The 14,993-nt window shown below is 40.1% G+C and overlaps 1 protein-coding gene and 1 long non-coding RNA gene across 4 annotated transcripts in view; one reads left to right on the top strand and one right to left on the bottom strand.

Annotated features, from left to right (window-relative positions):
• Positions 1 to 14,993, bottom strand: part of LOC145516339 (uncharacterized) — a 125,911-nt gene that overhangs the window by 21,354 nt on the left and 89,564 nt on the right. The gene's annotated exons all lie outside the window — the stretch shown is intronic.
• HCRTR2 (hypocretin receptor 2) overlaps positions 8,612 to 14,993 on the top strand; it is a 128,610-nt gene continuing 122,228 nt past the window's right edge. Inside the window, exon 1 of one of the 2 annotated variants that reach the window (XM_081517481.1) lies at positions 8,612 to 9,072. In XM_081517481.1, the coding sequence (XP_081373607.1) occupies positions 8,850 to 9,072 (223 nt within the window). In that variant the 5' untranslated portion in view covers positions 8,612 to 8,849. The remainder of the gene's footprint in view (positions 9,073 to 14,993) is intronic. The other variant, XM_081517480.1, reaches the window with a different exon arrangement.

The following is a 14,993-nucleotide window of genomic DNA, read 5'->3' as shown; positions in this document are numbered from 1 at the left end:
CTCTGTACATGGAATTTTCCAGGCAAGAATATTGGAGTGGGTTGCCATTTCCTTCTGCAAGGGATCTTCCCAAACCAGGAATTGAACCCAGATCTCCTTCATTGACAATCAGATTCTTTCCCACTGAGCCACTAGGGAAGCCCAATACAGATGCAAAAATACTCAACAAAACATTAGCAAACTGAATTCATGAACTATGGCTGATATAGCATGAACAAGTGGGATTCACCCCAAGAATATAAGATTGGTTCAGCTTAATGACTGTAATAGACCATAGCAATAGTTGTATAGGGCAAAAAATTCCACATATGATCATCTCAAGAGATGTAGAAAAAGTCAACCAAGTCCAGTATATTTTCATGAGAAAAATACCCAAGCAAGGGATAGAAGGGAAATTCCTCAGTGTCACAAAGAACATCTATGAAAACCCACAGGTAGTGTTGAAAGACTGAAATCTTTCCCTTAAGACTAGGAAAAAGACTAAGAGTTCCACTTTCACCTATTCTAGTCAACACTGTATAGCAATTACTTGCTAGTTAGACATGAAAACAAAGCAAAATACATTCAGATTGGAAAGGAAGAAGTAAAACTATTTTTGGCAGATGACATCATCTTATACATAAAAAACTCCAAGGATTTTACACATATAAAATTACTAGAGTTCATGATGAGTCCTTCAAAGTTACAGAATATAAAAATCAATATTCAAAAATCTGTTGTATTTGTATACACTATCAATGAGCAATCTGGAAATGGTATTAAAAAAGCAAGTGCATTTACAATAGCATTAGTAGGAATAAAATGATTAGGAATAAATTTAACCAAGGACATGCAAGTTGTATTGACTGAAAAATGTAAAACATTGTTGAAAATAATTTTAAAAGGCCTAAATAAGAGATAATCTGTGTTTATTGGAGGACTTAATACTATTAAGGTGGCAATATTCTGTAAATTATGCTACAAATCCAAATTCAACACAATCTCTATAAAAATCCAATTGTCTTTTTTTCAGAAATGGACAAGTTGATCCTAAAATTCATATGGAACTGCAAACAATCTTGAATAGCCAAAATAATCTTGAAAAGGAAGGTAAAAATTGATGGACTCACATTTCTCTATTTTGAATCACACTATGAAGCTATAGGATTTAAAGCATTGCTGTATTGGTATAAGGATAGACATACAGATCAATGCAATATAATTGAAAGGCTAAAAATGAACCCATATATGTTTATGGCTAATTGATTTTTGACAAGGGTGCCAAAAGTGTTTAATGTGTAAAAAAGAGTTTTTTAAGATAAGTAGTGTTGGGACAACTGGCTATCCATATGCAGAAAAAAGAAGAAAAAGAAAAAAATTAATTTGGACCCTTTTCTTATGCCATATGTGAACATTAACTCACATAAATCAAAGACCTAGATGTATGCCCTAAAACAATAAAAATCTCCATAGGAAACATAAGAGTAAATCTTTAGGACCTTCAATTAGACAATACGATGCCAAAAGTAAAATAACAAAAGAAAACATGAATAAAACGGACTTCATCAAAATTAAAGACATTTTGCATCAAAGGACACTATCAAGAATGTGAACATACAACCCACAGAATAGGAAACAAATATTTGCAAATCAAGTTTCTGATAAGAGTCTAGTAACCAGAATATATTTTTAAAAATGCTTACAATAATAAAGATACAAATTTTCAGATAGGCAAATAATTCAAATAGATATTTTTTTCCAAAGAAGATACACAAATGGCCAAAAAGAACATGAAAGAATGCTCTAAATCATTAGGGGAATAGAAATCAAACTTACAATGAGATACCACTTAACACCCACCAGGACAGTTAAAAAATCTTTTTCTAAAGAGTGGGAAAAGGCAAGTATTGGTAAGGATGTGAAGTACTTAGTAAACTTATACATTGCTAGTGGTCATGTATAACCACTTTGGAAAACAGTCTGGTAATTCCTCAAAAAGTTAAATATACAATTACCATGTGAAACAGTAATTCTACTCCTAGGTATACATCTAAGAGAACTACAAGCAGAAATTAACACAAAAACTTGTATACAGATTTCATAACAGAATGACAACAGCCAAAAAGTGAAAAAAATCTACTGCTGAATGAATAAATAAAATGTGATATAGCCATACAATGGATTATTGTTCAGCCATTAAAAATACTGATATATGCTACAATATAGATGAACCTTGAAACTATTATGGTAAATGAAACAAGGCAGAAACAAAAGCTCACATATCTTATAACCTCTGTCCTAGGAAATTTCCAGAATGGTTGAGTCCAGTTGCCAGCATTTAGGAAGATTGGTGAGTGGAAGGTTATGGGGTTTCTCTTTGGGGTGATGGACTCATTCTGGAGTTAGGTCATGGTGATGGTTGAACAAAATGAGAAGTATATTATTGATAAACAGCCCCTGAGTTGTACACTTTACAAAGGCAGGTACTGTACTGGCAGTCTCTTTCTTGGTCAGACAATTTTCAGAGTGCTGCTGCTGCTAAGTCGCTTCAGTCGTGTCCGACTCTGTGCAACCCCATAGCCGGCAGCCCACCAGGCTCCGCCGTCCCTGGGATTCTCCAGGCAAGAATACTGGAGTGGGTTGCCATTTCCTTCTCCAGTGCATGAAAGGGAAAAGTGAAAGTGAAGTCGCTCAGTCGTGTCCGACTCCTAGCGACCCCATGGGTCTGCAGCCTACCAGGCTCCTCCACCCATGGGATTTTCCAGGCAAGAGTACTGGAGTGGGGTGCCATTGCCTTCTCCGAATTTTCAGAGTACTAGGAGGTAAAAGACTCTTCTCATAAAAGGGTGCTCATAAAAGTGCTTGCCTAGAATGGGCAAGCACTCCAAAAGTTATAGTCTGTACCTTTGTGTTGGAGTATAACTGCTTTATAAGAAAAAAAAAATATTGTATTAGTTTCTTCTATACAACAAGATGAATCAGCTATGTGTATCCATACATCCTACCCCACCTGACGCCCCTCCCACCTCTCCCATCCCACTCATCTAGGTCATCAGAGAGCACTAAGCTGAGCTCCTTGTGCAATAAAGCAGGTTCCTGGTGGGAATGGAAATTAGTACAGCCACTATGAAGAACAGTATGGAAGGTCCTTAAAAATCTAAAACTAGAACTACCATTTTATTGTTGTTTTTCAGACACCAAATCATGTCCAACTCTTCACAACACCATAGACTGCAGCAGGCCAGGATTCCCTGTCCTTCACCATCTCCCAGAGTTTGCTCAATGTCATGTCCATTGAGTCGGTGATGCCATCCAACGATCTCATCCTGTCGCCCACTTTTCCTCCTGTCCTCAGTGTTTCCTTTCAACAAGTCACCTCTTTCCATCAGGTGACCAAAGTATTGGAGCTTCAGCATCAACATCAGTCCTTCCAATGAATATTCAGCATTAGTTTCCTTTAGGATTTACTGGTTTGATCTCCTTGATGTCCAAGGGGCTCTCAAGAGTCTTCTCCAGCACCACAGTTCAGAAGCATCAATTCTTTGGCTCTCAACATTTTTTATCATCCTAAAGGAGATCAGTCCTGGGTGTTCATTGGAAGGACTGATGTTGAAGCTGAAACTCCAATACTTTGGCCACTTCATGCGAAGAGTTGACTCGTTGGAAAAGACCCTAATGCTGGGAAGGATTAGGGGCAGGAGGAAAAGGGGACGACAGAGAATGAGACAGCTGGATGGCATCACCGACTCAATGGACATGGGTTTGGGTAAACTCCGGGAGTTGGTGATGGACATGGAGGCCTGGCGTGCTGCGATTCATGGAGTCACAAAGAGTCGGACACGACTGAGCGACTGAACTGAACTCAACTCACATCCATACATGACTACTGGGCAAATCATAGCTTTGACTATACAGAAATTTCTTGGCAAAGTGATGTCTCTGCTTTTTAATATGCTGTCTAGATTTGTCATAGCTTTCCTTCCTAGGAGCAGGTATCTCTGAATTTCATGGCTGCTGTCCCCATCTGCAGTGATTTTGGAGCCCAAGGAAATAAAATCTGTCCACGTTGCCACTTTTACCCTTTCTATTTGCTGAGAAGTGATGGGACTGGATTTGTAACAAATTCAATAAAGACTTTTAGAAAAATGTAAAAAAGATACAAATGAACTTTTTTAAAAGAGTTACTCCTAATAATATCACATCATCAGAAGCCCTTTTCATAGTTTTTATCTGAAAATGTGTTTCTAGATTCCCTGTGATTCAAGGATTTTTCCAGAAAGCTGTAGCTCAAGACCAGAGTGTTTGAAGCCTAGATATATCAGATAACATCCTGCAAACCTAAGGCATTTATTTCCAAAATCTATCAGCTCAATACAGTCTCTACTAAGAATGCTACAACTTGAAATAATGAATTTTTATTTCTTAAGATAAAATAAAAATTTTCATTCTGACGGAAACAAAGAAAGGAAAGCAACTTGCTTTCAAATACTGAGAAGTCAATAGTGGAACACCTCTCTGTTCCTTTCTTCAGTTTAATCTTTAAAATACACAGAGAAACAGAGACATAAACTTCAAACATACTATTATGTAGTCAGCCTTCCTCAAGGCAGTACTAAAGAAAGATGTTTACATCTGGGTGATGTCTATTCGGGCAGTTAAATTTTAAAATAATACTCACCTCTCCACACTCCCCACAACTGCTCCCTTCCTTTTGAAAGCAGGATGAAACTTCCTCCTACCAGCCCTCACCTTCAGATTCACCCTTCTCCAACTCAGTCTCCACATCAGTGCCAAGGCGGGTTGTACAAGCCTGACCTTTCTCACCTTGCCTGGTTTTGCCCCCACAGTCCATGTTTTCCCAAGTCTTCATGCATGGCTGTTCCCTCTGCCTGAACACTTCCTGTCCTTAACCACTTAGACATCTTCTCCTTCTCTCCAAGGGGTCAGCTCAAGAGTGACTTTCCCTGTGGGGGACCATCCATTCAGTTCTCTCCAAGCAAAATTAGGTGTTCTTTCATGTACTCATGACACTCTGACAGAGTGATCCTATAATTACAACGCTTCTAATTCACCATTGGACTGTGAGATCATTGAGGCTGGACTATGTCTTATGGATCATTATGTCCTAGCTCTTAGTGATGTCCTCCTTGGCACATACAGATACTCAGAAGCATTTATTGAAATGGATCCATAATGTCATTTTAGGGCTGCAAAAAGTGTGGAAGATCTGGGACAGCCTATACAATCTGAGATCTCTGAGCAACATAGCTATAACCAGTGAAAGAACCAAAAAATCTGATTCAGAGATTTATTTTCCTTTACTTTCTCATTTTTTAATATATTCAGGCTAGCAGCAAAGCTAAATAAAAGTGAGAAAAAATTAAACTGGATAGTTAAATGGGATTACTCAGATTATTGTGATCTACATTTTTTAAGGAAATGTATTAACACTCGGAGTAATAACAAATAATATTCACATCATGAGATCATATAGTTTAAAATTTTATTCAGCATACATTTTTCAGATCATTTTTTGTATACCAGATACTGTCCTAAAAATATCAATTCATTTAATTCTTATAACAGCCTTAAGAGGTCATCATGACAAACTTGGAACTTTCTTTACTGTCTTGTGATATTGGCCTGACTCCTTCTCCCTATACCCAGCAGAAACATTTGGAATTGAAGAAAATAATAGCAACAGAACAAAAAATTCTTTTCAAATATCCTAAAAGGTATCCAAAGATCTAATGAAGGAGGTCATATCAAAATGAGTATTGCAATATTCAGCATCTCTAATGTGCTTGTAAAAAGATAAAACAAATGATAATTTGAATATTTTGGTGAAATTTTGTATGACATTGGAGTATTGAATATTTAAAATAAATCACCTGATAAACCCTGAACAGTAGGGTTCCAGAAATGGAAATCCTTACAGGATCAAGATAAATCCAGGCTTGTCATAGCATAAAGCAGGTACCAGAGCAAAATCTTAAAGACATCCTCGTTTCTCCTTATTGACACTTTTAGTAAATAGTGATGATTAATTGCAGGTAGAATATTTAAAAAGAGCATATGGAAGTATTGACAGGTTAAAGTGCCACCCAGTGAAAGCTAATGGCACTGAGTACAATGGAATAGTGCACGATGTCCATATTTATGGACTGTCAATGGCAAGGAATTTGCAGAGGTTAATGAATAAAGGTTGAAACTAAAGTTACAGCAACTTTTCCCATTTTGAAAAAATTTATACAGGGAAGGGGGAAATACAGATATCATTAAATCAAAGGAACACATTATACTACAGGATCATGTTAGCAGATTTGTATCAGTGACCATGAATGAAATCACAGAAGGCCTGCTTGTCAAATTTACTGATGACATCAGCATTCGAGGAGATTTTATTAAGCCTCAAATTAACAAAATTAAATTAATTTATGCCTTTATCATTTGGGTAAAAGTGACATGTCACCTCTTCACCCAGGTCTTTTCAACCACCTATTCCTAACATGGACTTTGGAATTCTCCACTTACTTCATCAGTTTGATTTTCATCATGGTGCTTATCCTTCCTCATAATTATCTTAAGTATTTACTAGTATTTATTTATTTCTTGAGTATTTGCTCAAATATTATTTATTTCTTAAATATTTTTATTAAGTATTTATTAATGCATAAAAGCATAAACCTTGTTCAACTCATGTCACTGATTGAAATAAAAGCACCAAGTAAATATTTGTCAAAAAAATACCTATCTATTCATTTCTCTTAAAAATAAATTTGACTAGTTGCAGATTGGAAAAATACCACAATAGTATTTCTTGTGAAACATGACACCCATTGAATAATAAAAGCATCAGGCTGGGATCAGAAGACAGTTTTGTCACTCATACCTCACTCGACATTTCGTAAATCACTTAATTTCTCCAGGAACAGGTTTTTCATGTGTAAAACTGGGCTAACAATAGCCAGCCTCTCAGGCATTTTTACATTTATGTGTATTAAAGAAGTTTGTAAACTGTAAAGTACAGAACATGTATGAAGAATTATGACTGGGGGTGGGATAGCAATCTTAACTAAACACTAGATGTGAATTAACAGTGTCTTGTGACTTTTGAAAGAATTGGTTACAAACATTGGTTGCATCCAAAGAACAGTTTAGATTTTGTACTGGCAAAACAGATTACTGCATTTCCTCCTAGTTGCATACTCTGCAAGATATTGACAATTGTCCAAAGACCAGACCAAGGTAGGTTGTGGACATAGTGTCACTTGAAAAACAATGAGAATAATTGTGGAAATAGTGAACAAAGGAAGTATGGAAGGGGATGGTGGGAATTGTGATGCTTATTTTGGGTATGTAAAGGATTGTCATGTGGAAGATATATTGCAAGTAAAGATGCAAGCTAGGAATTAAGGATGAAAAACAGAAAGACAAATGCTGGTTTAAGACCTTATTTTAATGTAAGGAAGAGTTTTCTAGGCTTTAGAACAGTCGCATGATGGTGGATGTAGTGAGTTGTGGTGGTCACATCCAAACTAGGTAGAAACACACGAACAATATTATCAGAAGGCTTTTAATATTAAACTGAAGTTATGGCTAGATGATTCCAAGGTCCTACCCAAGTCCAGCATTGTAATCAATCCAATGCAATACTCCTATCATGATTATTGAAAGTGAAAGGATCATGAACTCAAGCTCTGACAAATCCCCACGTGCTACTCTTAGAGACAAAATCAATCCATGAGAGAATGGTAGCTGACACCAGTCCTGGGTCACTGAGAAGAGAGACCAGCCGGGGTGTGGGGTTCCCCCGAGACCTCACGGCTGCTTGTGAACCACTACATCCTACAGCTGTTTGTTGTCGTTTAGTCACTAAGTCACAGCCCACCAGGCTCCTCTGTCCATGAGATTTCCCAGGCAAGAATACTATTGGAGTGGGTTGCCATTTCCTTCTTCAGGGGATCTTTGTGACCCAGGGGTTGAACCACATCTGCATTGGCAGGTGGATACTCTACCGCTAAGCCACTAGGGAAACCCACATCCTACTGAGAATCCCTTTAATGTTGTGGGTTATTGTCCTTCAAGGATTTGCTGCTATATTTTGCAAGACACTTGCTGTTGCAAAGACCAATTCCAGTTATATATATATATATCTTTCAATTCAGAAATGATCTCCAGCTCGTTTGAGGAGCAGGGAGGAGGAGAGGAGGAGATACTTCAAAGATGCAGTAAGTGCTAAGTTGGCAAAACCAAGCAAATGTTGCCTGAAATGACTTTTGCATCCCCCAACTTGAGGAACAGTGACTGCCCCTCATCCTTTCTATTTAAGTGTCCCAAAAAACATAGGCACATCCTGTATTAACCCTCTGTTGTCAGGCTTCATGTCCAAAGATCTACACTTGAGACAGCAAGGGGGGAAAAAAAGTAGAAAAGAGGGAGATGGAACCCACGGAGACACAGGTTGACATCATTTTCTTTTTCTTTTTTTCCTACTTTAGTCCTAGCTCCCCCGGGCGCGGGAGGAGGCTGTGGGCTGCGGACTCCGCGCTGGAACCAGGAATCATTGAGCCGGAGGCCAGGGAGCGTCCCCTCCTGGTGTCCCTGCTGCAGCCTCCCGCTGGTCCCTGGATGCTCAGCCTCGCTGCCTCCTGGTGCAGTATCTCCTGCAAAGACAGCCCCGCCGCCGCCACACGGGGTGCCCGGTGGGCGCGAGACTCCGAGGCATTGGCTCCGTAACTTTTCACGTCATTTTCTGCTCCGGATCCCCTGGTAGCCGGTCCGCGCCTCCTCCCGTCTCAGAGCGCGGCGCCCATGGGGCAGGGGCCGAGCCGCTTCCAGCACTGAGTGGACCCGGGCTGGAGCCAGTGATGTCCGGCACCAAACTGGAGGACTCCCCCCCTTGTCGCAACTGGTCATCTGCTCCGGAGCTGAATGAAACTCAAGAGCCCTTTTTAAACCCCACCGACTATGACGACGAGGAATTCCTGCGGTACCTGTGGAGGGAGTACCTCCACCCCAAAGAATACGAGTGGGTCCTGATCGCCGGCTACATCATTGTGTTCGTGGTGGCGCTTATCGGGAACGTCCTGGGTGAGTGTCGCCCCGGGCAGCCCTCGCGGGGGCTGCCACGTCCACGCGCCCGGGGCTGTCAATACTTCTCCTCCCCCCAGGGATGCACACAAAGAGGTCGCTGCTGTCGGGGTTGGGTTATTATTATTATTATTTTTTCAAGAGAAGTTTTCGTATTTTAGGAACCAGAACCGAGCCCTGAAATGATGATCCTTTATTTCTGCAGGGAGGCGCGGGGAGCCGCGCTGCCTTTGCGATCACCTGGGTTCCCAGCGCCAGAAGAGGGGAAGGGCTGTCCAGGTGAATGCGCCGGAGTGTGGGGGCAATCAGTCATCATTCTGTGTCACGTGGCCGTGGCCGGGTGTTTGGGGGTTCCTGGGGGGAGGTCAGTCTGACAGGAGGCGAAGCTGTGTCCCTAAGGGACAAGCTCTCCTGGGCTGGGGGAGTCATAAAAGATTTGTGAGCCCGGTACAGTGTCCTTTGGCGAGAGAGAAGGTTGAGGCTCTGTCTAAAGGTGGTAACGAAAGGGCAGGGAGTGGGGACGGAGGCAAAGCAGGGAGGTGTGCTCCTGCACAGAAGCTGAATTAAAAGGGACCCATGCCCCTGGGAGCGAGCAAGAAGGAGGAGGGGCCTCTGAGAAAAGTACCAGGGCGATCGCGATCATTCATCCATCCATCTACCCCATCCATTCATTCATTTATCTACGGTACTCATGTATTTTCCAGAGCATGCTCCGTTTCCAGGCTCGGGAGATATTTGCAACTGATTTTTTTTTCCCCCAAAGCTGAGACCAGGCTTAGTGCTAGGTTCTCACTGTTCCTCTCTGTCTAGGTTTGTATGTAAACATACATTTCTTCGCCCACTTTACACCTCTGCACAATTTCTGAGGGTTGGGGCGGGGGGGGGGGGAGTGCAGTGGCGAGATGGTGGCTGTGGTGATGGAGTTTATTAGGGCAGATGGAAACCGACTTTTTTAAAAAAGCAGCTTTGGAAGGGAGGGTGGACCGCACATGAATTGTGAATGGAAGGAGCGTCTACCTTGATGAATGGAGAGAGAGTGGGAGGCGTTTAAGTGCAGAGGGCAGTGTGGAGGGAATCTCTGAGGAAAATGACAAGAGAGAAGCCAGGCTAGGAGAAGGTGCTCTTGATTACAAAAAGGCGGAGAAGGTGAGTGAGGTGGAACAGGCTGTGAGGCACTGAAGTCCAAAACACAGACTTTGTAACTGCAATGGAGGCTGATCAGAGACTTACTAGGCTCTCAGCACCAGCTTGATTTTAATCTTCTCTCCCCAAGGGTGTCAGTCTGGTAAGAAGTGTCCAGTGTAGTCCCTCGCCTATTCAGGGGCAGAGTAGCTGATAGGTGACTGAAAGGCATTCCTCAGAGCTGGTAGATTATTATTTGATAAGAAAGATAAGAACCCTCTGAAAACTTTAGTTGGCCCTGTCTACATGTTCTTTCAGCCTGTTTTAATTTTGCTGCTGTTTTTAAAGGCAAACATAAAGGAAATCTTTTGAGGATGCAAGTTAGGTGGATGGAGGTGGAAATACACATTATTAGGGCTATCTGTTGTAAGGATAAATCTGTTAATCATAATGCTATGCTTTTCTTGTTTCCTTTCTTGTTATCTATACTTAAAACTACAGCAATTAGGATATATGGCTACTAACAGAGCAATATTTTACTGCATTATGCTAATACTTAATGATAAGTGAATAATCAAAATTGAACATCTATGAGTACCTACTGTGTGCCAGACACCTTCACATATGCTCTTTCACTTAAACCTAAGAGTAAGCTACATTTGACAGAAGAAGCAAGACCTAGAGAAATGAAATGAGTTTTTAAGGAACTTGATACAGATTTAGTTCCATTTCTTCTGACCTCGGTCCAGAATTCTCTATTGATATTCCGCTCGATTTAGAAAGCATATAGAGAATGAATTCTTTGCTCCTGGTATCTGCAAGCCTATTGAATGCATTTCCTGTTCTCCTCTGCATCTAAGTCCACTATTAATAAATTACCATGAAGGGTTAATTATTTTGCCATTCTCTCCAACAAACACCTACCCAGAGAGGAACTTTATTGCATTGCAGTAAAATTTTGACATTTTGCAGAATGGCTACAAATCACAACTATTTTTCTTTCAGGCTTAACCTCTGTGGTAAAATTTTCTCCTTTCAGCTGTTATGTTACTCTAGCTTGCACAGACCTGTGATGCATTATCTTCGTATCCTAATTGCATAGTTTAGGGGTGCATGTTGGCTAGTCCGAGGAGTGTTTTAGTCTCAATAAGGAAACACCTCTACAGTAAGTCTGCTTGTTTGGTAACACCAAGGGAGACAGCACGGTCCACAACCCTCGGTGCTGAAATGGCCAATTTTATTTAGCCCAAAACAAATGAACAAACAAAAAAGATGTACAAAAAGTACTCTGTTTTCAAAAAACTGACAGCTGTTTTCTTCAGGACTGGATGGCACTGAAATCTTCTCTGGCTGAACTGAAACCCATATTCTTTACTGACATTTTCCCTGAAAAATGATGAGGTTGAAGTTTGACATTTAAACAAATGAGAAGCATCATTACTCACAGACAGCTTCCTGCTCTTGGAAGTCTGTGTCAAATCTGCAAAACATATTAGATTGCCCCTCCACCCCATCGTATGTCATTTTATGCAGAGGGTGACAGGACAAGAAGTCACATTATTCATTCAAGATAAAGAGGCAACATTAAGTATGAAGGTGAAATACCACAGTCCAGGCAGCAGATGTAATCACTGACCCTTCAGGTCCACTTACCACTTGTACTTTCATGTAACTGACTACTTGGAAAATCTCAACCTTGTTGAACTTACAAAGAGAATGTAATCAGTTAGCAGTCATTACTCCCACAGTGTCCTTTTGTGAACAGGATGACAACATCACTATCATACCGCCTATTTTTCTGCTCTCCATGGAACCTCTCTCATTATATATCCTCTCCATCATCAGAAGCTTCTTTCCTAAGACAACAAGCAGTTTCTTAGAAAAAATGTTGACAAAAGTCATTCAAAATAAGGCAAAAAATTAGTCTACATGCAATTTCATGGTTATACACGTGCTAATAAAAACGTGTGTGTGTGTGTGTGTGTGCGCGCGCACACTAAGTCACTTCAGTCGTGTCCAACTCTTCGTACCCTATGAACCATAGCCCACCAAGGCTCCTCTGTCCATGAGATTCTCCAGGCAAGAATACTAGGGTGGGTTGCCATGCCCTCCTCCAAGGGATCTTCCCGACCCAGGGATCCAACCCACGTCTTTGGGGTCTCCAACATAGGCAGGCAGGTTCTTTACCACTAGCAGCACCTGGGAAACCCAATAAAAACATACACGTGTCTAATTATAGAATTATAAGTCTTAGAAAGGAAGGTGATTCCTAGTTTCTTTTTGGAGGTAGTGTTTTTCCACTATCTTCAAAATTATGTCACATATAACCTATTCCTAAATATATCTTGTACTTTAGCCAAGTAGCTGCATTCAATTATTTGACCAGTGCATCTTGAGCAACGCTTGTTGTTGTTGTTCCGTCGCTAAGGCGTGTCTGACTCTTTGCGACCCCATGGACTGCAGCATGCCAGGCTTCCTTGTCTCTCACTATCTCCCAGAGTTTGCCCAAGCTAATGTCCATTGAGTTGGTAATGCCGTCCAACCATCTCATCCTCTGTTATCCCACTTCTCCTCCTCCCTTCAATCTTTCCCAACATCAAGCTCTTTTCCGATGTTTTGGCTCTTTGCATCAGGTGGCCAAAGTGTTGGATGTTTAGCTTCAGCATCAGTCACAGAGCAATGCTTTGTTTTTAAAATTCCTGTGTTTGTGGGGAGGGGGGTCTTGGGAACATTCAAGAGAATATATTTTTTATATCATTCCAACTACTCCTTGAGTTGAAACTGGATGGAGAGATGGGTTCTAGTCAGTTCAGGTTTTAAATATCTGAAGGAAATGAGTAAGTCTCTGCTTCTATTAATTCTGCATTCAAACGTATGGTTTTCACTGGAAGTGCTTTTGTCTTCCCTGTTGTCATCTTCATATGAAAAATGAGGAGAGCATTCAACAAATGACATCAGTCCAGCTGTGCATCTCACTTCTTGTGTGGCCATTAGCAAAACTGTCAAACTCTCCAAGTCTGTTTTTTTTTCCAATTGAAAATTGTGGCTTATAATTACTGACTTGACTCAGACAGAGAGAACAGACTTATGGTTGCCAAGGGGGAGAGGGTTTGAAGGAAGGATGGACTAGGAGTTTGGGTTTAACAGATGCAAACTATTGTATATAGATGGATAAACAACAAAGTGCTACTGTATCCTATGATAAACCTTAATGGAAAAGCTTATGAAAAACAATGTATAGATATGTATAACTTAATCACTTTGCTGTATAGAAAAAATTAACCTTGTAGAAATCCTATGAGGATATATGAATATCCTATATATATATAGATAGATATATAGAGGATTGCACATATATATTTTTTCTGGACATAGTATACACTAAATGCCAATTTCTATCCCTTCATTCTCACTAGAAATCCCTCCCTGGTGTGGTTAGTAGTCATCCTCTGCGTCCATGACCAGTCTGTACTTTTGCTAAGTCTTTATGGCTTCTATCCTGGTGTTTTTCTCAATTGAGTGTTTTCCTAGAAGCTGTTAGTAACATGGCATTGGCATACCCACCCAGCTCCACCCACTCACGCCCCCATCAGCTGTTTAGTGCATCCTACTAACTGGTTAACACTGCCTTCCCACCTCTGTGTGAAAGTCACTCCTAACCATCACAATAACTTTCTCTTGGTTTACATATGTATGCATTAGGTTCCATTCACTCAGAGTTTTCGAAGTATTTGTTGGCTAGTCTATCTGTACTGATGTTTTAAATAGCATGCACACACACATAATATGTTGACTTAAAGCACACTGCCCATTAAGAAATGTATCAAATAAGAGTTAAACTAAACTGGGTAGGTGGAATGGAGAGAATACATGTAATAGGATTGCTTCTTACAGAGCTGCTAATCATATGCCCTAGACATGGCAATGGCAAAGTTTCAAAGTTGGAGGTTTCTGTTGCTCCTAAGTCTGAGAACTTTCTTTTCTGCTTATCCTAAAGCCCACCTCAGCTCTGTGGGTCTTTTAGAACCTACCTTTTCTTACACGGGAAACAGAAAGAGGTTAGAGATAATACGTTACTCATCTCTGCTGAGACTAGACAGAAGTCATGAATAGTGACCATAAAAGGTAAGATTAGCCACTAAGCTTTAAACTTGACTTTAGTTACAGAATGTAAAGCATGCTTACCTGAAGAAGAATTAAACCGATGCCCCCACATTTTTCCTAATATCATAACCACTTAGTTTTACTGGGTAAAATAAATCATGTTTTTGACTTGAACAGAATCTCAGTAATAACTTTTTAAATGACTGTCTCATAGATAACAGCAGTATTTATCATGGGCAGACAGTAATGAGATAACATGTGCTACTGATAATTGAAATGGAATGGATTCTTTCTGTATTTGAAAAAAAAATGATGAGGAAAATGAAATAAATGAAAATAATACCAACGTATAAAAGAGGCTGAATCTAACACTCAAATACAAACACATCAACTGTTACAATTTTTTTCTTGATTTTATTAGGGCATACATGTGTTTTTTATGTTTATGTGAGTTCTTATTATTTCATATTTTAGAGCGTGTTAGCAAATCTTTCCATACCACAGTTATGTTAGCATTCCTAAATTCCTGAATCTTACTCCGCTCCTCAGATTTCAGGAATATCCACCACTGGTGTTATTTCCTTTGTGAGAGATAATCTTTTCATCCTTCTTCTTGTAGAATTCTGACATACCTTCCAACCTTAGGGATGCTGGCTCTGTTGAATAATAATGGCTCTGTTGGCTCACTGGTGAGG

This window comes from Giraffa tippelskirchi, chromosome 8 (assembly GCF_054371585.1).
Source record: "Giraffa tippelskirchi isolate mGirTip1 chromosome 8, T2T-mGirTip1v1.2.pri, whole genome shotgun sequence".
Taxonomy (NCBI): domain Eukaryota; kingdom Metazoa; phylum Chordata; class Mammalia; order Artiodactyla; family Giraffidae; genus Giraffa; species Giraffa tippelskirchi.
Note: the sequence above shows the minus strand (reverse complement) of the source record. Positions and strands in the feature narration are given on the sequence as shown.